At 38.1% G+C, this 26,089-nt stretch overlaps 1 protein-coding gene across 1 annotated transcript in view; it reads right to left on the bottom strand.

The window, feature by feature from the left end:
* Positions 1-5,496: 5,496 nt before the first annotated feature.
* The window catches only part of LOC114475290 (arrestin red cell-like), a 69,714-nt gene continuing 49,121 nt past the window's right edge, over positions 5,497-26,089 (bottom strand). Inside the window, exons 7-18 of the mRNA XM_028465980.1 lie at positions 16,170-16,267; positions 15,998-16,096; positions 14,930-14,989; positions 11,485-11,552; positions 10,743-10,878; positions 10,480-10,564; positions 10,295-10,367; positions 10,084-10,221; positions 9,925-10,008; positions 7,323-7,399; positions 7,182-7,236; positions 5,497-7,098 (exon numbers count right to left, since the gene is read on the bottom strand). Of these exons, the coding sequence (XP_028321781.1) occupies positions 7,008-7,098; positions 7,182-7,236; positions 7,323-7,399; positions 9,925-10,008; positions 10,084-10,221; positions 10,295-10,367; positions 10,480-10,564; positions 10,743-10,878; positions 11,485-11,552; positions 14,930-14,989; positions 15,998-16,096; positions 16,170-16,267 (1,064 nt within the window). The 3' untranslated portion in view covers positions 5,497-7,007. The remainder of the gene's footprint in view (positions 7,099-7,181; positions 7,237-7,322; positions 7,400-9,924; positions 10,009-10,083; positions 10,222-10,294; positions 10,368-10,479; positions 10,565-10,742; positions 10,879-11,484; positions 11,553-14,929; positions 14,990-15,997; positions 16,097-16,169; positions 16,268-26,089) is intronic.

Here is a 26,089-nt window from a genome sequence, read left to right as displayed (position 1 = left end):
TAAGCACATTGAGATGACTGTTGTAAATTGCGCTATACAAATAAAGTTGAATTGAATTGATACAGTTAATGATTTATTTCATAAAATTGTCTTCAATGCAGATTTGCACAACAGCTCAATGTTGACAGGTAGTCATGGTGGGAGGTATATGGTAACTCAGGATAAGTTGAAAACTGCGTAGAATCTACAGCAGTGACTGCTTTTAAAAACGACTAAAGTGTGGCTAATATTTTTTTTAAAAACACCCTGGAAATTTTGACCAGCAGGTGTCCTCAGTGAACAACATTTGTAACTAAGGTTAGTAATAATAATAATAATAATAATAATAAATAAATAATAAAAAAAAAAGACATAAGCTTTCATTATATATGTTGCCTATATTACAGTGCTAAATATTATGCTCTGCACAGTTCATTTAGTCGACAAGCTACACACACACACACACACACACACACACACACACAGACACTGACAGACAGACAGACAGACAGACCTATCAGTGCTAAATATTAAACCTCCCACATTTCTATAGCAATACATACTTCCTACAGACACTGTACTAGTTACATCTTTAATTACTTCATATCCTCTCTCAGTTTACTCAATTCCACCATAATTACAATCCACGTGTAATATGTATGTTTGTATTCACATGTGTATGAATATGTATATGTTTTAAGTTTGTATTTTTTTTAGATCTTCAATTAATATTTTGTTCACTATCTTCATTTGTCTTTTGATATAAATCTGTGTGTACTTTATTTATATTATTTTTCCTCACATCAAATATTAATTGTGGATTTTGTCTCATGATTTTATAAGTGTTTGTTTATTAACCTTTATTTTAAATTGTTTGTCATTTGCGATGAAAAGAAACCACATTGGAACATTTGTGCAAAAATACACCAGTGTGCACCAGAGACAGCAACAACAAACACCAAAATAGATCAAATAAATAAACACAGTAAAAGTTCAGAGGGAAACATTTGACACTATGAAGCAAGGTAATAAAAACACACATATAACCTACTTAAAATAATACAATAAAAGTGCCAGAACAGCTTTCAAAGTGCTTTGTTCAGTCTAATAACAGCTTGTAGGAAGAAGCTGTTAACGTGGAGAGATGTCCTGCATCTCAACGAACGATATCTTCTCCTGGAGGGAAGGAGCTGGAACATGGCTTTACCAGGGTGGGCAGTACCAGACCAGTCATTGATAATTCTCAGTCTGGAATCATAAAGAGCCTCCAGAACAAGCAGCTCTCCTTTCTTTGGCTGTGATGTTACCAAACCACACAGTCACAGAGCTCACAAGCAGACTTTCTATGGTGCAGCCATAAGAGTTATTTGTAAATTCTCTAAGTTTCCACAGAAAGAAGAGACGCTGACGAGCTAAACTTGGAAGTTATCAATGACAACAGGCATGTGAGAGTTAACAAGTTCACGTTTTAGATGTGTTCAGCAGGAGGTTGTTTTCTTTATTCCACTGAACAACATTTCAATTTCTGCTCTGTAAGATGAATCATCATTCTCAGTGATGAGACCAATAATGATGGTATCATCAGCATATTTGATGATCAAAATGGAGTCAGAAGAAGCAGCACGATCATGAGTGTACCAAGTAAAAAGCAAAGGACTCAAAATGTCCCCCTGAGGAGATCCAGTGCTCACAAACACTTCGTCAGAAAGACAGTCATAGATTTTTAGTCTCTGTGATCTGCCAGTTAGAAAACTAAAAATCAACTTACACATAGCATCACTCAGACCAAGAGACCTGAGTTTTTCATGAGTTTATCTGGGACAAGAGAATTAAATGCAAAAATGTAATCAATGAACAACATTCTCGCGAGAGATTTAGCATTATCCAAATGTTGGTTAACACAGTTCAAAGCAAAGGAGATTACATCCTCAACGCTCCTGTTTTCTCTGGACACAAACTGGAGCAGAATGACAAACGCAGGGATTTGGCTCTTAATGAAGTCCAGTACAAGCCGCTCAAAAGTCTTCATCAGAACAGACGTGAGGGCCACAGGACGATAGTCATTTAGACACGTCACTGGAGATTTCTTAGGAACCAGTATAATGGTGGACTTTTTAAAGCAGTCTGGCACAATACAGTTCCTCAGTGACAAGTTGTAGATATCCGTTAAAACAGGGGCAAGTTGCCCGTTTCAGTACACGAGGAGGAATGCCGTCTGGACCTGGGGCTTTCCGGACAAAGGTACTGGACAAGACACGCTGAACTTCCTGCTGCATCGTTGTAAAAGCACCCTGCTCAATGCATTCAGGGAAGACAACAGGCGAGGGATCAACAAACTCAAAGCGACAATAAAAGTTGTTGAGTTCATTTGGCAGAGCTTTTTCAACAGGAACAGTTCTTCCTGTACTTGGTTTCCAGGAAGTAATGATTTTTATTCCTTTCCACATGCGTCGAGGGTCGTCCTCTTCAAAGTAGTGCTCTAACCGGTCCCCATAGGAATGTTTTGCATTTTTTATTGAGCGTTCTACAGCGTAACGGGACAGCTTGTAAACAACCGCATCATCAAATTGAAACGCTAGTGCGCGCTCGTGTATTTTCAATTTTACGTCAGAGTTAATCCATTGATTCTGACTGCAGTGTTCTTTGATTACTTTTCGTGAAACACAGCAGCAGGGGCGGAGCTTTGGGGGGGCTGGGAGGGCGGCACATCCCCGGCCTCCGGATAGGATGTAGGACTTAAGGAAGCCCGGCCTCCCACGGCTCAGGGGAGCTGGAAAAGGCGGCCCCTCCATGACTTGTGCCCAGAGGCGGCCAGAGTATAGGCAGTCATCCATCATGCAGATTTATACAGGGGTTATATAGACCCATTTTGTGTGACGTATGCATACTAAATCAGGTGCATGCGCGCACAAGCTCGGTGCAAAACAACCGGAGGACTTCTGAGGTGATGGTACACGGGAGCAGATGGAGCGTTATCTCAGTTTGGATCCAGTAAAAAGTGTCCATAAAAAGCTGTAAATGGACTGATATACAGACGTGGGACAGTGAGGAGGAGACTTAATGTAGACATGGAAACTAGTCTGTTCAAACTAATCAGAATATGCGGAAACCCTCGTTAACAGGAGTACATCAGCTGTTCTACCTGCCTGTTCATAACAAGTAGTTATAAACATCTGTAATACTTTTAGGTTTTCTTTGGTTTATACACTGGGTTTTTCTATCAGATATGTATAAATATCTGGCCATTGAACATCAGACCAGGAGCACACATCAGATGACTAGTTTTCAGTTGTCAATGTTGTATGGGTCCCTCAATCATTCACCTGTACTTAATGTGAGTTTCCTTAAATAAGCGGCCACGTCCTCAGGTGACAAACTTTCTACATACTACAAACTCTATACGAGCTTTAACAGCAGTTCATTTATTACAATTTTTAAATTTTTCAAGCCTCACATATGTAAACAACATGGTTTCTGCACAGCGTATGCGCACGCACGTCAGTCACGTGTCCCGCTCATTCATGAGCAGTGCTCCTCAACTGGTTTTGGGCCATAACAGTATCACAGAATTTGCCCATATTGTCAGACTGGAAAACGGACCAGTCAGTGTCATCAAAGCAGCTCTGGAGTTTGATATTGGCCTCTTCAGACCAGCACTGTATCGAGCTAGAAGTTGGTTTATGTGTTGTCTGCTCCTCTGTGTAGAAGAAGGGAGCAGGAGAACAGAGGAGTGATCAGATTCCAAAAGCAGGTCTGAGACAGGACTTGTATGCAGTCTTTAAGTTACTGTAACAGTGATCCAGAATATGAGCATCTCTAGTTGGCTGAGTCACATGTTGATAGTAGTTGGGAAGGACAGACCTTAAGTTACATTTATTAAAGTCTTGTACCACCTTTGGGCTTCATTCCCTTCTTACAAATGAGCAACACTGCTTTTATGCAAACAGAGGGAGTTGGAATGAACCAAGGTTCAAGGCTGATTCAACCTTCATTGCTGCAGAACAGCTTTAAATATTAACCACTTCATGTTCCCTGAAAAAGGCCTCTTTGTATAATTCTGATATGTACATTATTTCTCAGTTTTGGGAAACAAAACCTTTTTTTTAACCTCTGGCTGTTCAGTTCTTACCTTTGTACCATTTCAAGCTATTCATTGAACTTGAATTGCAATAAATAACTGGAAAACAAAAGGTGTTCTAAAACTTTTGACCGGTAGTGTATATATTATGTAAAAAAAAGGCAAACAGTTCTTACATTTCTGACTCAGCACTTTTGTTACATTACTGACCAGTTATTACATTTCAGGTTTTATAAAAAAAAAAAAAGATAAGTGCTTGGAAAGTTGATTAAGGAAGGTTTGGCTTTAAATAAGAAGCGAAGCTGGAAGAAATTTGTCCAAGTTTACTTCTTATTAGAAAACAAACTCCATTCCTTTTGGTTTCAAAATAAAAGCTCAAAAATTCAAGTATTTTTTCCTGGTTAATATACACAAATAAGTTTAGCTAAGCCTCTGAACGCAGCCATAAACAAACAAAAGTAGAGAAAATGATTTACAAAAATGTTGCATCACATTGAACTTTCAGCCTGTTCAGCGTCCTGCCTTCTGGGAGAAGGTATAGGAGCCTCTGTGCCCGCTCCACCAGACTCACCAACAGCTTCATCCACCAAGCTGTCAGGAAGCTGAACTCTCTCCCCTCTGTCACCTCAATCATATCCACCAGCTGAATCCCCCCCCCCCCCCACCAAAATAGCAAAAAGACTGAAAATGCTGTTATTTATTACTGTTTTACTGACGGCTCTTTGTACTATCACTCTTGCACTACTACTGTATATACAGAATTTTTTTATGCCGCCAAGACCGTTTTGCCTTTGCACGATCATAAACTATATAGGAACTCATGCTGCTACTCCCACCTACACACTGTATTTATATATTAGTATTAGTTTTAGTATTTGGTATTAGTAAATGTTTTATCTGTTGTAAAAATGGTATGTCTACCTTTAGTATAGGAATGTCTTTTCTGTTGTGCCTGAGCACTTTATCTGTTCACCGTGGGAAGTGAGAAACGTCTTCTCGATTCCCTTGTATGTTTGTGCATGCAATAATAAAAAGAAAACTAAAATAAAACTCTCCAAATAAAAAAATACATGAAAAACAAAACAGACTTTCAGATGATTATGAGAGATAATCATTATCGCAGTGATGATACAGCAGAAGAATAAACGTCGCTATAATAATTATAATAATAATAATCTGAAGCAGGAGAATCAGCTCTCCATCGCCGCTGCCGCCTGCAGGGATCACGTGTTTCTCACACTCGTAGCGGAGTTAGCCAAAAGACGCACGACGAACAGACGAATCACAGCTCGTACGATTCACAGCACTGCATGGAAATCCAACCCAAACAGAACAAACATGCGAGCGAGGAAACGTTTGGCAGATCTAACGTAGTTAAACATACCAAAAAAATTATGTTGCATTGGAATCTATAATTTAACAATTTAGAAAAAAACAGATTCAACACCAAAAACCTTTGTTATTTTGACAAAAAGGGGTTGAGCAAAGATTCTCGTCCAATGGGAGAGTCCCACACACAGATGTGACGTAAAGATTTTCAAACTAAAATGCAGAGTGGTTGTGCCCAACAAAAAAAGGTGGGGCAACACAGAAAGGGGGCAGGGTTTGGTGGCGTGGCACGTGTTCACATTTACAACAGCAGTCAAAACATTAGGAACACTTTGTAATGTTGGCCTCAGATCATCGACTTTGGATGTTTTCCAAACTTCAAATGTTTTACGAGGATGGAATGATGGAAGTAAAAAAAAAAAAAATACAAATGTTTTCATGAGAAGCCAAAAATATTTAAAGTCATAAATCAATGCACAATAACTGAAAAAAGGCCAATAATAAAACCTACGTTGGTTTTTTTGTATGAATTTTAATAAAAATAGATTTTTTTGTTTTTCCCCTTTAAACATTAATCTTGTTGAAAACCAGACGACCCATCAGTGAAAATCTTCATTCTTGAATTAAATTAGATCTTTTAAGAGTTATTATGGGATATTTGAGGGAGTTTTTATTGTAGAAAGTGGAACATTTTGGCCTTTGAGGGTCTTTAAAGTCGCAGTGGAAATGTGAGATGAGGTTAAACGACCGTTTGGCAGCAGTGAGGCGTTAAAGGCACGAGAAAAACCGTGGGAAATAATGGCAGCTTGATTGTTTACACACAAAGCTGAAAAAACAATAAGTGTCGACGTTTCCCTCCAACTGTCTGAGGCCAACGAGCGTTCTATCCTCTACGGTTCTACGTTTGCAGGCGCGTCACATGACTGAGAACCCAAACTAAAATGTCAGATTTATAGAGAAAGAGTCGAGTTTTACAGTCGAGACGATGAAACTTTATTCGTCTACGGAACAAACGCGAGGTTCTTCGTTCAACTCCTGAGAAAACATCACCGACGGGAACCTTTAAAGGTGCTCCCGTCTTTAGAAAAACAACGGACTGAAGGAGCGCCTTGATTGGTCAGTGAATTACAGTGGCCCCGCCCCTCTGACTGTGATTGACTGATTTATCCAGCGATGAGCACCAGGATGCACAGTTAAGCTTTAGTTTGACACACGGAGGAATGGGACCGCTGGGATCAGATTCAGGCTTTCTAGATTCAAACTTTAAACCTGACCAATCACCATCAAGGCCTAATTAGGGGGCGGAGTTACTCACAGAGCTGATGTAAGATGCTCCTTCAATCCCAGTTTGTTTCATTCTTCAGGAGGTGAGCGATGCTGGTGACATCACACACTCATAGTGTGTGTGTGTGTGTGCGTGTGCATGTGTGTGTGTGTGCTGCTCGGCTCTCAGACGGTAAAGACTAACGCTGCACAGACTGACGACAGATGGAAGAAAAGAAAACAGGTGGAACAAGACGTACGTCCTCTGAGCCCGCCTCCTCCAGGAATGTGACGCGTGTGTGTAAATGTGTGTGTGTGTGTGTGCGTCGAAGCAAGCGTATTAAGGAGGCGGAGTCTCCTAGCAGTCCTCGTCCTTGTCGTCAACAGCGCCCTTGAGTCGCAGACGGGCAAAGTCTTCGAAGACGAAGTCGTCGTCCTGGGAGACGCTGCTAAAGGGGCGAAACCGTCATCGGTTAGGACACGCCCCCAAACAGGAAACAGGAGAATAGGCCCCACCCCCACTCGTACTCACTTTGTATCGAACTCTATTAAATTGGTGTCGATGGGCGGGTCCATTTCTGGCACAGCTATAAAAAATTAAAAAAAAACACAGGTGAGGCTTTGTCTTAAAGGGAACAGGCTCAGGTGTGGGGGGCGCCCCCTGCAGGTTTACCTGACTGTGGGCGGGACAAGGGCAGATCCACTGGTTTGGGATGCATCAGGATGAACGGCAGCTCCACAGATACATCACTACAAGGAAACACAGGATGCTAACAGGTTAATAACGGACACAGAACATAACGTGTTACACTAAAGAACCAGATCTAGACCAGCACAATAACCAAACTGGAACATGATTTGCCTCAGGATCCAAACGCACACATTCCACATTCACATCATGGCCCTTATTTATCAACTGTTTGTAAGTTCAGATCTGGGCGTACAACGTGCGTTCGACTAAATTCACGCAAGCTTTGGTATTTATCAATTTTGACGTGAGGGTACGCTACGATCAGATCTCACGTCAGGTCTGACCTCGTGTAAACAAATCTGAAAGTGTAGATTAGTGGTGCAGCAGCAATATGTGTGTGAGACTGAGAATAAAATATTAAACAAGCCTCAGCTTCTTTTAAGAATAATCAGACACATCCAGAACAGATCAAAATGCAGTATTAAAAGAAAATAAAAATTATTTCAAAAAAGCTCACGTAATAACAGAAACCATATAATACCGCTGATAAATGTCTGAACAGGAGTGTATGGGTTCACACAGTGAACAAGCCCACAGGGGACGCAGCGCTGCTGTGCTCCGTCTTGGACTGGGGGAACGCTGCTGAACACCAGAGAAAATGGATGACATTATTTTAAGCCTGATCACTTTTTCCACTACATTGCATTGGTACATGAAGCCTTTTGATGTGCACAGAGGAAATATGACCTTATTCATGCTTTTAAAATGTCAAGTGTACCATAAACCTTAATAAAAGTGCTGCAGTATTTAATCAGTAATGTGATTAATTATGAGTGAAATTAGCTGAAGGCATAATAAACAGAGACAAACAACATTTAGTCATTCTTAAGGCTTTTTTAAAGGTTTCGATCGTTCATTTTTTTCATGTTATTGATGTCGATATAAACTTCATATCCGTGTGTCTCTCCATGATCTCTGTGTTGAAGTTGTTCTCAGCGCACACAGGGGGGCAGACGTCACCTGCTCAGTAGCTGATTCCACAGAGTGTTTAAATGAGCTCCTTTAAGTCCAGTTTTCACACATTCAAAAAGCATATTTTTGTTTTACTCCAATTCAGATGTGGGGATGCTGATTTTCATCTTGTAAGTGGGCGGGGCCTCGTAAAAAGAGGACGGAACATGTTAATGATGATGGAATTCAGCCACCAAATTTATCAACACCTGATTATTGGTACGCTGGGATTGGTCAGATAAGAATGTTTCATAAACCACACATTGGTGCAGTAGCAGAACAAATCAGAGCCGGGCTGGGGGCGGGGCAAATGACAGGGCCCTTTAAACCCAAATAATAAAGCTCATGATAACATCATTTTCCAACATACACATGCCCACAATAGCGGGGCTTACACGCTTCAACACCACGTAGAGCGACTATGTCATTATAAAGTCCATCAAACGGACATGAAATATAACAAAACAAGAGAACAACAAAAACATTAGGATGGTCACTAACAAATTCAAAGCAGTTCAGCACCACGGATAGCGACCACATCATTTTGACACCCACTTTAACCATTTCAACTCAGAGCCTGTATCAGTAGATATAAAGTTTAGTAAAACTAACACAGTGGCCCACATGTTCACTAACACTATTTAAAATGAAGTACTATAGACCTACTCAGCACTATTTGAAGGACATACGACGAGCCTTGCGCTCCGTGAACTCGTCCACGATGCTCTGTATGTCCATTTTCTTTGCTCTCTCATTCTCTATAGACAACATAAGTTAAGTAGACTCAGTCTCTCCTGTCCCACTGTGCTCCTCAACTGGTTTTTAATACGTTTTAACTTGGAGAATGAGCGGAACACATGACTGACCATGTTGTTTACATATGTGAGGCTTAAAAAATGGTAATGAATGAACTGCTGTTAAAGCTCGTAAATAGTTTGTAGTATGTAGAAAGTTTGTCACCTGAGGACGTGGCCGCTTATTTAAGGAAACTCACATTAAGTACAGGTGAATGATTGAGGGACCCATGTGACATTACTGAAAACTAGTCATCTGATGTGTGCTCCTGGTCAGATGTTCAATGGCCAGATATTTATACATATCTGATAGAAAAACCCAGTGTATAAACAAAAGAAAACCTAAAATCATTAAGTCTCTAGATGTTTATAACTACTTGTTATGAACAGGCAGGTAGGACGGCTGATGTACTCCTGTTAATGAGGGTTTTTGTATATTTCCGCATATTCTGATCAGTTTCAATGGACTAGTTTCCATGTCTACATTAAGTCTCCTCCTCACTGTCCCACGTCTGCATATCAGTCCATTTACAGCTTTTTATGGTCACTTTTTACTGGAAGCCCCGCCCCTGAGTTGGTGCTGTCGTATGATACAATGTGAACTCAGATTTACACCCATTTTCACCCAAGGTTCATAAATGAGGGCCAGTGTGTTTCACTGAGGAACCAGATTCAGACCAACACAGTAACCAAAGTGGAACACAATCTGCCTCAGGATCCAAACACACACATTCCATACGCACAATGTATATTTGTGTGTGTGTGTGTGTGTTACGTACCCTCCTCTAGACACCACAAGCTTTACTTTGACTCTGTAGGAAACCAAAATTCCCAAAACCTCCTTGTTGGTGACGTCCTTCACACTGAAACACACAGAGGATGAGGTCAGAGATGTGTGTGTGTGTGTGTGTGTGTGTGTGTGTGTGTGTGTGTGTTACATGGTGGACGAGGCCAGGTTGGTGTCCTCATGCTTCAGTTTCCCATCCAGAGCGAGTCCTCTCTTCTCTCGGTTCTTGTCCAGCGTGGGGGTCAGAGTGTACACCTTACAGAAGGTGGAGCTGGAGGACACCTGGTCGCTATGGTAACAAATATGGCCGTTAACCTCCTGCCTCTCTCAGCCTACAGAAAGATAAAGATACCAGGACTTACTCTGCTTCCAGTTGAGCCACAGGACATTTGTACTGGGCAGTGCTGAACAGGCAGATGTCTGCGTACTGACGCACTGCAAAGACACGCACGCGCACACGCACACACACACACACACACACACACACACACACATTAGGAGACAGAACCAGAACAATAACAGAGAAAGAACAAGAATCAGAACACACCAGAGATCTTCACTCTCTTCACAGTTTTGGTGGAGTTGTTGGTGACGTGGACGTTGACGCTGATTGGCTCTCCGTGGTAGTAAAGCTGCAGCAGTGCATCATGGGAAACATGGGTCAGTACCTGCAGAACCTCAGAGGACTGTTCTTTAACCAACATGAGCTTCTTTAACTGTTCAACTAATCAGATTAGAAATCAGTCGCTCTTTTTGCACTAGACACACAGACTACAGGACACGCCCCCTACAGGGTGACTCAGACCCCACCTCCTTGTCCAAAGAAGCTTCCAGGTGCAGCGATCTGTCCGACATCAGGAAGCTGCGAGTGGTCTCCACCATGGGCTGAGGGCCCGGCTTCTCTGGAGCATACTGCACTTTCCTTATGACCAGACGCACAGAGTTTCTGCACACGCACACGCACACGCACACACACACACAACTCCTGAGGAGCTGCTGCATAGAAATACTTTATAGGTGAACCATGTGTAATAATAATTATTGTGATGACTACGATAAAATAAAGCTGAGTCAGCATTGGACGATGTGTTATATAGTTATATAGTGAAGTGTGTAGTTTCAATGATAGAGATTTTAATAAGACATATATGAGATTTTTCAAGAACGGATTGTTATAATACATAATAAATGTGATTGACGAGTCACCACTAATTCTAGATGTTTTTAAGTCTTGTTGTAAAGAGGAAAAATATTTTTTAAACCTTATGGACAATAACAAGTTATTTATCTACTATATTGTATTTTTACATTATAAGGTAAATATATTAAAAAAAAAAAGTCAACTAATATCCTCTTTTTCAGAAATCAAAATATGGTCACCCTCGTTAAATCAACAAAAATAAATGCAACGCCCATAAAAAAAAAAGTATATAGTGAGAAATGAAATGTTGAGATGCTGAGCCCAGATATCACTGTGATGTCTTGTGTTTATTTGATGAAGTGTTTCCGTTTGCGATCACGTGATGCAGGAAATACGAAAAGATCAACTCACCTCTTGTGAATCTTCTCCTCTATCGTCTTGGCACAGAACGCTCTGATCTCAAAGTCCACGCCGCAGGCCTGCGCACACGGACGCACACACACACACACACACACACACACACACACACACACACACACACACACACACACACACACACACACACACACACACACACAAAGTTCACAATCGATGCACCTTTATTTGTTCTGCAGCAGGAAGAACATGTGACAACATCAAAGATCCACCGCCTGGAGCCCAGTCAAGTGACGCACGCGCACACACGTGTGTTTGACACCTCCGTCAGCAGCTCTGAGCCACTTCATTAGGCACAGAACTAAAACAATATAATATAATAAAACAGTCTAGGACATCTCTCCTTGCCCCCACCTGTAAATATGTATATATATCTTTATCCTTTATATATTATTTTTCCTATTTATATTTATACATATAGTAGCTCCTATTGTTTATTCTATTTATCTACACTGCACTATTCTTCAGGTGTCTTTTGTGTTTTTCTGTGTGTTGCCTGTAATGACAGTAAATTTCCCCACAGTGAGATGAATAAATTATTATCATTATTATATCTCTCTATGGCAGTGATTCCCAACCTTTCTTGTCTTGTGTTCCCCTTGAGCCTTTTGTCATACCATGAGTACCCCCTCACTCATACGTGTTCATGATTCTCCAAAAGTAGAACATAACAACTGAATAATTAACACAATTCATTTTATTTCATCTTCTTAAATTGAACAATTAATATTCAGCCATTATCTTCTTATTTAACTCAAATTAAACATAAAATTATGTTGCCTTCAAGGCAATAAAAATGATAAATATAAGAAATAATATTACAGTGAACGTTTGTATTATTAATACTAATATATTATGATTATATTGTTATTAAAGACAAATAATAAAGTTCAAATTAGAAAAAAATAAAAATAATAAGTAATATAAATACAAAACAAATCATTAACCTGCCTGTGTTATATATAAAATGTACTAAATTTACCACAAAATGAGCTTCTTTGAATATGTCCTCTTTAAACAGGCATTTAAACTTTAAAAACAAGTCATTGCACACACGTATCATTTTATTGACAAACTTATGAAATGACTGAGAATATTTTTTATCTTACAAATAAATTCTTAATTTTTCCACGTACCCCCTGCAATGTGCTCACGTACCCCTAGGGGTATGCGTACCCCTGGTTGGGAAACACTGCTCTATGGAACAAGGAATTATCAGCATGTGCAGGTTCAGCCATCAGCCTTTAGAGGGCGCTGACAGCACAGAGAAGGTTTTTGATCTGATATCTAATCATTTTAAACATCTAACTCACATTTCCACCTTTAAAAAAAAAAAGTTTCAAACCACACATTGTGCAGTTCAACACACTGAATATTTCTGCCCTCAACAAATAATCAGTCAAAAAAACAATCCTAATGACACCCATCTTTTATTTATGGATATTATATCATAAAATGTACACTTACAGTCATTAAAATAAAGTAAATGATGTTTAGGGTTTAAATCTCTGCGACGGTGTAAAAAGTTCATCTCAAAGATATTACAGGAAACGGGTTTGTGTAACTAAAGTCAAACTGATGATGTAAGAAAGTGTCATTTCTGACGTAGTTTACACGTCTTTTCTTATTTTTATTTTATTTTATAATACACAAGACAAGACACGACGAAAACAAAAACAATCTTAATACGTGATACACAAACATAACACAGTAAATACACAGTACAATAAGACTGTAGGTGAGAAGTGGATATTTAGAAATGCACACAGTGTTTGCATGTGCGTGGGTGGGCAATGGGAGGGAAGGGGTAAAGAAAGGAAACAAAAATTAATTCATTCATTATAAAGGAATAAATAGGAGAAATAAATCTCAGTTTAAACCAGATGGAGTCGTTTCAGTCTGAATCCTGTTGTTGTCAATCTGTACATGTATGTTTACATGTACAGATTTGTATGTATATATGCCTTCATATCAATACACAGATCTACCTTTACATTAAACTAAATAAGTATTTTATTAGATTATGTTTTTAATCGTTAATCATTTCATATTTATTGTCCCTGAAACCCTGGTGATGTGTGAAGGTGAAGTTCACACCCAACGTCATTTCAGTCACTATAGTTGCTTAAATCGCCGGGGATGAGTTGCTTGAACCTTGTCGCACTTTTTGCTCATTTCGTTTACCCCGCCAACGTCAAAACCTGCTTCTGGCTCAGTTTTCAGTGACGTGACAAACGAGGAAGTGACATAAGGAGAAAGTCATTGTCCATTGCATGTCGCAACACAGCGGCACTTGAAGTTACTTCCAGTGGATCAGACTGTGCGATTGAGTCGCTGGAATTGCGTCGCTTGAAGAGAGGTCACTGAAAGGGGACATATCATGCTAAATCCACTTTTTTAGCCCTTAAATGCATTTTGATGTATATTTAGATTGTTTAGAAGCACAGAAAAGTTCAAATTAATCTCTTCAGGTGCTCCGTTGATATCTTTATATTCTGTTTTGGTCATATTTTTCAATCTGTTTCGATTTCTCGATTCTCTATTACGTTTTTTGAACAATAACGTCAGCGGAACTGCCAAATTAGGACATCGTCTCCAGGCCCAACACTTCCAGCAATCCGCCATTTTTATTTTTATATTTGTTGGATGTAGTAACCCACACGCTTCATTACAACGTCTCCCAGCATCAGAACCTTTTCAAAGTGCCTGGTTGAGTTTTATTTTTTCATGAAAATGTACCCACATCTGTAGGTAAGGTCATTTTTGTGTGCACGCAGCACTTCAAGGCGTTAGCTTGGCGCTAGCGTTAGCTCGGTGCTTGTGTTAGCTCACTTGTTAGGGTTCTGCAGGTTCATCATCTTCATTTTCATCTCGCTCCGCTGGGTCAGACTCTGGCTCAAACATGTAAAGCTGGATGGACAAGTATTCCGTTGTTGACATTGTGTAAATAACGTGTGAATAAACTTTTTCTGCGCCGCTACATAGCCATATCTCTTCTATCAAACTACAAAAATGGCCGAGCAGGGTGGAGTTGAACCTGGAGAGGGGGCGGGGTATGAAGTGTCTCATTTGCATTTAAAGAGACCGCACCAAAACGAGTTGCTCTTAGAAGCACATCAGAAAAAGGGTAGAAAAGGGGTGGAGCTATAATAATGAGGAATTCAGACCCAAGCCGTTCCGCTTTATATAGACCACAACTGTACGATTTATATCTAAAAAGGAAGGATTTAAAACCATGATATGTCCCCTTTAACGTCATTTATAATGACTTTCAAATAAATCTAGTTGCCAGAGTCGTTGAAATCACTTTTGGTGTAAACGCACTTTGAGTGTCTGGATGATCTGAGCAGGTGAAGTCGATCCTCTACGTGTGTGTGTGTGTGTGTGTGTGTGTGTGTGTGTGTGTGTGTGTGTGTGTTACCTTGCCAGTGTCCTCAGGGCCTGGCTGTAGAGTAACTGAACAGGGGAGGTTTTGGGGGATCTGAAATGAAACAGTACAGCAAAGACAAACAGCATTAAAGCGTCACTGAGGATGGGTGTAAAAACGTCTCCACTTCCTCTACAGCTGTGTTTCTCAAATGGGGGTACGTGTACCCCTAGGGGTACGCGATGGCACCACAGGGGGAACTGGAGAGAAAGTGGAGAATTAACAAATACTTTGCCAGTCTTGGTCCCACCCAAGGTGTGAGATGAACAGAAATGATAAAAACTATAGAAATAAATGTATTCAGGAGCCACTAAATTGGTGTTTTACAACCTTGGGGTCGGGACCCCTCCAGTCGTTTGTTTGTGGTCTGTATAAGTCTTATAACGCAGAGAAAAGAGCTCTGTTTCAAATGTTCTCAGTTTGTGATGTCACTGGTTGATTAGGCTGTGTTGTCTCCCGCGGAAGGGAGGGGGAGGGGGGGAGGGAAACCTCCTCTGTTGCTTGATTCATGTTATGTTTTGACCCCAGCACAGATATGTCATTTAGACCAAAGGGAAGTGTTTTAAAAGGTGAAAAATGAGGAGAATAATATGTCCCCTTTAATTATTATTCTTTACAAAAAAATAAAAACAACTGTATTTCTGTACTTTCACATCTCATTAAAAATAATTCTAGAAAAAAATGTCTTTGGGGTCGACAGATATTCTTATATCAAAATAGGATCATGAACCACTGCACTAAATACTGTTTATTTCCTGTAATTTACAAAATGAGAATCTTTAAAATGTGTTATCACTCATTCATTCCATCATTATGATGTTTAGTTGTTTTTAAATAGTTTACTAAGAAAAATTTTAAAGTCGGACAAAGGAGGGACGAGGATTGAGAAATAAAAAAAAGGGAACTTGGTCCTTGAGACAAAAAAGTTTAAGAACCTCTGGTCTCCAGCTGACAGTAATATTTAATATTCCTTTTAAATGCTGCCGTTTCGAGCAAAGCTTTTCACCTGATGAATCAAAGCAAACACAGATGAGAGGGTGCACGTGTCTGTGTTTGACTCACAGTGAAGTAGAAGGGGTGTGCATGCTGTCCCAGCTTCTTTAGCAGTCTCTCCTGCAGTCGGCTGTTGGGTTTCTTCTCCTCTGGGACTGGAGGGAAGGCCTGAGGACACAGAGGAACATCAGCTACGACCAGGACTCACAGAACCTCCACACAAGGAGGAAGCACTGCTGACCTGGAAGGTGGAGATGTACAGATCCTTCCGGAAAGACAGACCCAGCACATCTAGGTCCTCACGGCCGTAACGAAAGGCGCAGGTCAGCGTGACGAAGACTGTGGAAGAAAAGGTGGATATTTAACATGTCCATGAGGTGGGAATGAAACCAAGTTATGAGCTATGTGTGCGCAACATGTGATTGTGTGTGCGCGCACAAGAGTTTGAGTGTGCGTGTGCACCACATGTGTTTCTGTGCACGTGCACAACGAGTGTTTGTGTGCAGACAAGTATTTGCAGTCATTTTGTGTATTACTGTTGTCGTTTTGATCATTTTTATTGTAGTTTGTAGTTGTTTTTCTCTTGTAATTTAGTGTTTTTCTGCAATGTTGTATATTTTATCATTGTTTTCTGTCATTTTGTGCATTTGGGGGCCGCACAAAATTAGACCGAGGGCCGCATGTATCCCCCGGGCCGCCAGTTGCCTATGTCTGCTCTAGAGGACCACAAATCCCCACAATGCAATGCACCAACTTTTTCTCCCAAAATGCAGTGCCTGCATTTTTTCCGACTATATTATCTTTGTATATTTTCTCCACTACCTTGTAAAATGAGCACATTAAGATAATACATGCTAGTGGAAAACATTTAAATGAGCAAATAAAACAAGCGTTTACGTTAGCACAGGTGAAGGCATGTTTACCTACTAAAAAAATGTGAAGGTAAAGCAACCTAAAGTCAAACTTATGAAGTGAGCACATACAAGCAGGAACAATGTGGGTCACATAAAACAATTTTGGGTAGGGATGCACCGAATGTTCGGTAACCAACAATATTCGTGGTATCGATCCATAAAATGTCCAAATCGATTTTTTTTAATAATGTTTTTATAAATAATAAAACATTTAATTGCGCTAACGTATGCATAGCACGTAAACTCCTGGTCAGTAGGTGTCAGTGAACGCACCATCAGACCTTGTTAAACTACCTCACTGCTCAATGCATTTGAGCTGGAAGTTGATGACACTTTATTTTCATAAAACATACTGAACACTTTTATAGATGGATGTGATTACTTCAAAATAAAAAATAATTTAAGAACTTATCAGAACCAGAATTTGTTGAAGAAGCAAAAGTTAAACTTTTTTTAATTTGACAGTTTGATAATCATACCACTTGTTTTTGATATTTGTACTTAAATTACAGTTAGTTACCATTTACATGTTCTCACTGTATTTCACACTATTTGTACATGTAAAGGTGAAATTTGTAATAATTGATATCGCAATATACAGGTATATCGTATTGTTTAGTATCAGGATATATCGAACCATGACATTCAAATCATGAATCGTATCGTTAGATTCATAGCAGTGCCCAGCCCTACTACTTAGAGAATAAAACAGCATGTCTGTGTATTATATTTTGAACTTTTGTTTCTGGTCTGATTTATTTTATTAATATGTTATTAAAGTTTTCTCATTAAGTTTGGTTTAAAGTTCATGAATAAAAGTAAATATATTTAGTTTAATTCAATCCTTTTTATTTCAATCTTTGTCTAAATGTGTTTAAAGTTAAAAGATGTGTGTTATTGTTTTGATAAGTTATTGTCTATAATAGATGTTACATTTACCCTCCTACAGGCGCCCCCTCTGTGCAGACTGTGACTAAAGTTACGGCCCCCGTGTCTCTCACCAACCAGAGGTTCACGGTTCAAATCCCTCCTGCCTCCCAGACGTCCACCACTAAACCCAGTGAGTCCCAGTAGAGGGCCACGTACCTCTCCTCCTCCTGTGACTGACTCTAAACATTTTGTTTCCGTTTCCATAGCGACAGCGTCCACACCGGCCGTCTCCAACGTCCTCATCAACCCGTCTCTGATTGGCTCTAAGAACATCCTGATCACCACCAGCATGGTGTCCCAGGGCGACTCGCTAAAGAGGAAACACGAGGACGACGATGACTACGATAACCTGTGACGCCCACGGACCAATCACAGCAGACTCAGCACGCACGCCTTCCTGTGATTGGCTCCTTTCAACATGTGCTTGTATTAATAAAAGAAGTAGAAAAGGATGGACACATTTCACCTGTTTCACATGTAATCTTTAGATTTTCTTCTCCCACTTAATATATTTGCATTTATCCTTCAATGATTTTTAAAGTAAATCCATGAATTGTTTACTTACAAACTCCAGTTTATTCTTAGTTTGAACTCTATTATAAAAAATACTGATTGATGCATTGATCCAAACATATTCTCATAAAAAAAACTATTGGAACGCGTCTCATTTTGGCTGCTTTTATGTTCTAGGTTTTTCTATTTTTGTTAGTGTGAATAAATTGGTATTTTAGATTTTGTTGGTCTTTTTTTATGTAGTTAGACATCACATACACACACGTTCACCATAGTTATAGTCTTTAGTTTTAACGTGGGTTGAGGTCAATTACATTCTTCAATTATAATGAATTTGACCAGCATTTTTCCCAATTAAAATTAAAATTACAATATTTTTCCTCTGAAAGTCTATTACAATTACGTGTTCAACTGCTATGTTGTTTTTACTGATCCTTTAATAAATAACCCCATAAAACTGAACCTTCCTCTTACGTTAGCATCTATTTATCTACAATAGATCTATTGACCCATGTTTTAAATTAGCTGTAACTATACACAAATGTTAAATATCATCACATTTTTTATTGTCTCTTGGTTTTTTTCTTAGGCTTCCTTATCAATTAAAATAATAGTTTTAATATTTTTGGTGTGGTGTGATGGCCGGGCCACACAGAGGTAACAGCTCCAAAATCATTTGATGATTGACACTGACATTATTCTCTGTCCCTTTAAGAAGAACAGAGAGGTGGCAAGGGGCGGGTCTGGAGAGAGCTGGAGGCGGCCTTAAGTGGACCAGAGGGGGACTGGGGTTAAGGGGGCTGTGTTTGTCCCTTAGTTTTGGTTGTTTATCCCCTGTGTTTCTGCTTATTTATATTTGGTATGGTCCAAGCTGTATTTAAGTTGACTCCTGTCTCATTTGAGGAGGTCAGTTGGTTTGTGTTAGTTCTTTTTGGACATTCTATCTTAAAAATGTTACATTAAGTTGACCTCTTTTATTGGCCTGTGTTTGTCTGTGGCCAATAAAGCACCTTTATTGAAATGTAAAGCTTTTGTCTCCTTGACTCACTGCTTGGACCCTAACATGTGGGCGTCTGAGCCTTTTTTCTGTCTGTATAGCCCTAGTCTTACTTTCCATTAATGGTAAAAATGATATTGATACTTGATATAAAACATATTTTAATATTTGTTAATTAAGTAGGCCGAGGTGTAATCTGTAGAACTACAACATGGTCCCTAAGGATTGTTTTTATTTACATTGGAAATGACAGTTTTTATAGAATTTCCATGACAATAACAAAGCTAATTATTTGAACTTATTACAATTCATTTATGATTACAACGGCAACATATTTTTTTCAAATTACAATTATGATTACAGCATAATTGTGATTATTTATCAATTATGCAATTGCAATTATAATTGACCCCAATCCTGGTAATTACACAACCAATACTAAGTATTACATAACAGGGGTTAAACTTATGTAATAGTTGGATATCGACTGATTTTATCCATAAAATGTAATATTGGTCGTTATTAAAACAAAATATTTGTCACTTTTTTCCATTACTGAAGCTAAATTGTGAAAAAATAAATAAAAAATGCTGCATGGATTTTTATTAATGGAAAACATCCAGTGTGACATCATATAAAGTCATCTTAAAGCAGTGGTTCCCAACCTTTTTTAGGTCGTGACCCCATTTTTATATCACAAATTTCTGGTGACCCCAGAGACTTCCTTTAATTAAAAAATGCTTTTTGATCATGTTTGTGATAAAGTGACGAGATGCACCTGCTTAGATATAATTATACTGTTTTTTTTAGATTTATATTTCAGGAAGTGTAAGTATAGAATACAGTTATTTGGGATTGTGTTTTCATTTGAAACAGGATCATGTATATATATATACATATATATATATATACATATATATATATATATATATATGTATATATACATATATATATATATTTTTTTTTTATTTATTTATTTATTCATTTATTTATTTATGTGTGGCGTTTTATTTTGAAAAAAAATTTTTTTTTAATTCAATTCAATTCAACTTTATTTGTATAGCGCAATTTACAACAAAGTCATCTCAAGGCGCTTATTAAAATATAAAATTCATAATAAGAAAGAAAAAAACCCAACAAGATCCACATGAACAAGCATTTAGTGACAGTGGGAAGAAAAAACTCCCTTTTAACAGGAAGAAATCTCAGGTAGAACCAGGTTCAGAGGTGGCAGCCATCTGCGTGGACTGGTTGGGGTTAGTGGACAGAAGGACCAACAGAACAGGTCTGTCTGTCTGTGTCTGTGTGTGTGTGTGTGTGTGTGTGTGTGTGTGTGTGTGTGTGTGTGTGTGTGTGTGTGTGTGTGTGTGTGTGTGTGTGTGTGTCTGTGTGTGTGTGTGTGTGTGTGTGTGTGTGTGTGTGTCTGTGTGTGTGTGTGTGTGTGTGTCCGTGTGTAGCTTGTCGACTAAATGAACTGTGCAGAGCATAATATTTAGCACTGTAATATAGGCAACATATATAATGAAAGCTTATTTCTTTTTCTTTTTTTATTATTATTTATTATTATTATTATTATTATTATTATTATTATTATTATTATTATTATTATTATTATTGTTATTATTTATTATTATTATTATTATTATTATTACTAACCTTAGTTACAAATGTTGTTCACTGAGGACACCTGCTGGTCAAAATTTCCAGGGTGTTTTTAAAAAAAATATTAGCCACACTTTAGTCGTTTTTAAAAGCAGTCACTGCTGTAGATTCTACGCAGTTTTCAACTTATCCTGAGTTACCATATACCTCCCACCATGACTACCTGTCAACATTGAGCTGTTGTGAAAATCTGCATTGAAGACAATTTTATGAAATAAATCATTAACTGTATCAATTCAATTCAACTTTATTTGTATAGCGCAATTTACAACAGTCATCTCAATGTGCTTATCAAAATATAAAAATCATAATAAGAAAGAAAAAAACCCAACAAGATCCACATGAACAAGCATTTAGTGACAGTGGGAAGAAAAAACTCCCTTTAAACAGGAAGAAATCTCAGGTAGAACCAGGTTCAGAGGTGGCAGCCATCTGCGTGGACTGGTTGGGGTTAGTGGACAGAAGGACCAACAGAACAGGATAGAGAGATAGAACATCAGAGTGTCTCAGACTAGTTTAGTCGTGAACCACAGATCAGGAAATGACATCATCAGCTTCACGACACCTGAAACAGAGCAGAGAGAGAAGGACGAGGAGAAGACACTGACTGCAGAAAAACATGATACATTATTATCAAGTCAGCCTGTCTTGGCCTTGGGCCTCACTCCCAGTGGCTGAGTCAGCACTTATTATAAAGGTGATGAATCTCTTCCTGTTTATTGATAAGCTAACAGTGACTCTAAGGTCTGTAAATGTGACCGTTCACAGACGAGCTCATGTCCGCTCTAGTGTTTAGTTTATGTTATGATTCAGTCCTGTTTATGCAGACTGTAAATCATAATCAGCTCCATCAGAATTTGAATCTCTTCTCGTTTATATGAAATCTAACAGTGACTCCAAGGACTGTAAAATGCGACCGTTTACAAACGAGCCTATTTAGTTGTTAAGTTAATGCTATTATACGGTATACGCTTCAGCATATCAGTAGGTTATGAGTTTAGCCTTAAAGGTGGAGAGAGTTGCAGCCTCCCGTACTGAGACTCAGTAATGTTTTTAAATCAATTACGAGACATTTCAGGCGACATCATGGCTGAGAAACTCTGCTTTAACGTGTTATTTACAGGGAGATATACACAGTACATGACCATTATTATATTATTATGTGACTTTTGTCATAAACCGGTCAATTTGCAAAAAAACCCAACTTTGGCTTGAAATTATTTGAACAATTTAACAAGATATGGATCATTTCCGTCACATTTTAAATGTTTAAAAAGCAAAGAATCCGTGGTTGTTTCAGTTTTTAAAACAGAAAGTCCTAAAGTAAAAAGTTCAGGATTACTCATGTGGAGAAACCACCAGGGGGCGTCAGCACCAATGATAATGGCTACTGCTACCGTTTTAAACCGTACGTGCCTGTAGTGGATTTTAGTTACAAATATCATATATAATAGTAGAGGTTTAGTAATATTATTTTTGTAATATTATATTTAAAGTCCTTCTAGAGCAGCAGGAGATCACCACATGGACTAAACCTGGTGAACACCTTTTCCTGCGCTTCGCAGAGGATTCTGGGAGACGGAGTTTGCTTCTCAGTCTGGCTCACTCAACAGAGCCTGAAAAAAACTACACTGAGTGCTCCGAGTTTCTGTTTGATACGGTCACATGACATGGCGTTATTGTATGGAGGTAGATTTGTGTTTTTATTATTAAATCAAAGCATAATTTCATTAAAAAAAAATAAAAAAAACTTTTTTTTTCTTTGACTGAAAATATGTATTTTCGATTAAAGTAATCTTTTTTTGTATTTAAAAGTGTTTTGTTAAATTGACATTTTTTGATTGAAAATATATATTTTTGATTGAAAATATACATGAATAATAAAGACACAAATTTACCTCTATATAATTGTAAGCATTTTAAAACCAAAATTATTTGGCACCATTTGTAAAGTTGCACATGCTAAAAAAAGAGGCAACTTTCCACAACATTTAGGAACAAACCATGTTTTAAAAAACTTATGTGAATTTTTCCGTGTTACTTTTGACCAGATTTACAGCAATATTTGTGATTTTTTTTTTTCTCGTAAAAATAAAATGTCAATGTTAAATCTCAATCTAAATGTTGAATCTAAATGTCAGCTTTTATTTTGGTACTTCCGGTGAATTGGCATGTTAGCCAAATATTTAGTTTCACCTGTGACATTTAGATTTAATATTTGTATTTAACGTTCAAGATTTACATTTACATTATATTTTTACGAGAAAAACAATCACAAATTACAAAAATATTGCTGTAAATCTGGTCAAAAGTAACATTAAAAAAATCACCTACATTTTTTAAACGTGGTTTGTTGCTGTTTATTTTAGTATGCGCAACTTTACATTCGGTGCCACATACGAATTACCGCGATATTTACAATATTTTTACAATCCTGACAGACAATCATGGCCTCGCAATATTAATGTTTTATTTGACTTTAACCCTGGACATACTTGCATACGTACTCTGGGTAGGAACTTTTCAACTCAAGAGGAACATTTAAAATAAACCACAACAATTGGGGATGTTTATTTCTTTTTTAAATTTGCTCATAATTCTGTTAAAAACCATTATCGATCATAATGATGGAATGAATGAGTGATAACACACATTTTAAATAATCTCATTTTGTAAATAAGTGAATGAAACAGTATTTAGTTCTTCTTGAGTAGATTATTGTCTTCTTCATTTTACGCTGATGTGGGACCAAAACTCATCCTTGTATTTTCAGTTCATGTTCTAATCAAGATCATTTCTATCATTTTGTGTTTTTTCTGTCATTTTGTGTATTTTAGTGTAATTTTGTGTATTTTGTTGCCGTATGTCTGTTGTTTATATTATTCAGTATATTTTTCTCTTATTCTGTGTGTTGTTGTTGTCATTTTTGTGTGTTTTTGGTGTCATTTGGTTGTTTCTTATGTCGTTTTGTATGTTTCTGTTATTTTTGTGTATTTTGTGGTGATGTTGTGTATTTATCTCTCATTTAGTGTGTGTGTGTGTGTGTGTGTGTGTGTGTGTGTGTGTGTGTGTGTGTGTGTGTGTGTGTGTGTGTGTGTGTGTGTGTGTGTGTGTGTGTGTGTGTGTGTGTGTGTCCCTTACCTCCATGTTTCTTTACCTGGTTGGTGCTAAAAGTCAGGCCTGAAAATGTTATGATTGAGAGCTTAACAGTAATCATCTGAGGTGTGTTCCATAAAGGAGGATTAACAAACTCTGAGTTTATCCATAAACTCTGGGTCAACAAACCCAGTGATGGGAAACTCTGTGTATCTGATTCATTACAGCTGGTATGAAGTGGGTTCATCAACCCTGAGTATGTAAACCTTGGGTCACTGACGTGCACGCGCGACAAAAAGCCATCATCAATGGATCGAAGATTTAATCGAGCTGCCATGGCAACCAAACGGAAAATAGTGATTTATTCACCGTAATGGGTGAAATAAGCTGTTGTTTGATGAATATGAGCCTGTTCTAAAGGTGTGTTCAGTCTTCAGTGACAATAGTGGCTTAAATCTCTGTAATTAGTCACACTTTTTGGTCACTTCATCACTTTATTACTTCAGTGACGTGACGAGTGGTGAATAATATGAATAAAATGTGTCTGAGGAGACGTGTCAGCAGAATAGATGTCTGCATAGAGAGCCCTCCTGTTACACTGGATATAAAGACAGTAAATGCTGCTTGATATCACATCATTTATATTGATTTTTAATGTAATATTATCACCAGAGTCATCTCAACGTCCTAAAAAATGTCATAAAAAAAAACACTGAAGCGGGACGCGAACCCACGACCCTTCACTTCTAAACACAGTGTCACACTTCACTGTGACATCATAACTTCAAAGACAAATGATCTACAGATTTAACTGTATAACAATATAAAACAAAAATCAAGCCTTAAAAGTGGATTTATTTAAATTTTCATCTCCTCCTTTATATTATCCACAGGTTTGTATTCAGTGAACTTTACTACAGACGTCAGTAGATGTTTTAATGTAGATCAACCTCTCAGTGACTTTCACTTAATGATCTATATCTACAATGTTAGAAAGAAAACTAATGTTTGCACAAAAAAAAAAAAACACATAAAGCAACACAACATTAGTAATGATGTGAACACGTCTGTGGTGTGTGATGTTACTAATGTGTTTCAGAGAAAAGTGTTAAAGTTTATTACAGTGTTCAGGTGGGCGGAGCCAGGTAGAAACCCAGGGTTTCTTTGATAAAACCTGTCAGTGACCAGGTTTAGTTCACGGACAATGTTGCCATGGTAACATACTCAGAGAAGAACATACCTCACGTTTAGGAATGAGATACTCAGAGTTTCCCTCATTTGAGCCTGAACATACTCAGAGTTTGAACATAACCTGCTTTATGGAACACCCCTCAGAAGACTGATTTATTGATCAGATTAATCAATGATCAATAATATTACTAATGCCTGTTCTGCCTGTTTACTGATTATTGTCCAGATGTTTGTTATTCAGTGTTTTAAACTAAACTAATGTTTGGAAATGCCACACATTGATTCCAGGGATGATTGGTTTCTTTTCAGTGTGATTTCCTTCCTTTGATTCATCATGTTTAACAGGTCGTCTGTCTCACAGTGTGCACATCTCTGTAGTATTTAACTCATCACTTGGTTTGCAGAGGATGTTTCCTATAAAATGCACATAACAGCTTTTAAAACAATGTTTTGCTCTTGTAGAACAAACACATCTTGTAGAAACTATTTAAGAAGTGTTTCATGAAGGTTGTCATTAAGTGTTGTTCAATAAATGATGTGACTTAAGTTAAATTATGACATATTTGTACCTATGTTAGTATATTTTGGGTTAGGTGGAGGGATCTCGTGGGGTTAGGTAGAGTTAAGGTTTGGGGTTAAGGTAACAAACAACACTTAATGACAAATGTCATGTCATAATAATGACAGCGTAATGTCATCCTTTATGTTTATTATATTAAAGTAAAGTGTTACCCACTATTATAACAGTTCACAGAGAGTTTATTACTGTAGAGTTTGATGACATTAATCCTGATTTGTTCTTATTTCTAAGTTTTTCGAGCACGTTTTGTTCTTAAAAAAGCAACACCACAGACACAC

Source organism: Gouania willdenowi, chromosome 14 (assembly GCF_900634775.1).
Source record: "Gouania willdenowi chromosome 14, fGouWil2.1, whole genome shotgun sequence".
NCBI classification, from domain to species: domain Eukaryota; kingdom Metazoa; phylum Chordata; class Actinopteri; order Blenniiformes; family Gobiesocidae; genus Gouania; species Gouania willdenowi.
This window is presented reverse-complemented; position numbering and strand designations above follow the sequence as displayed.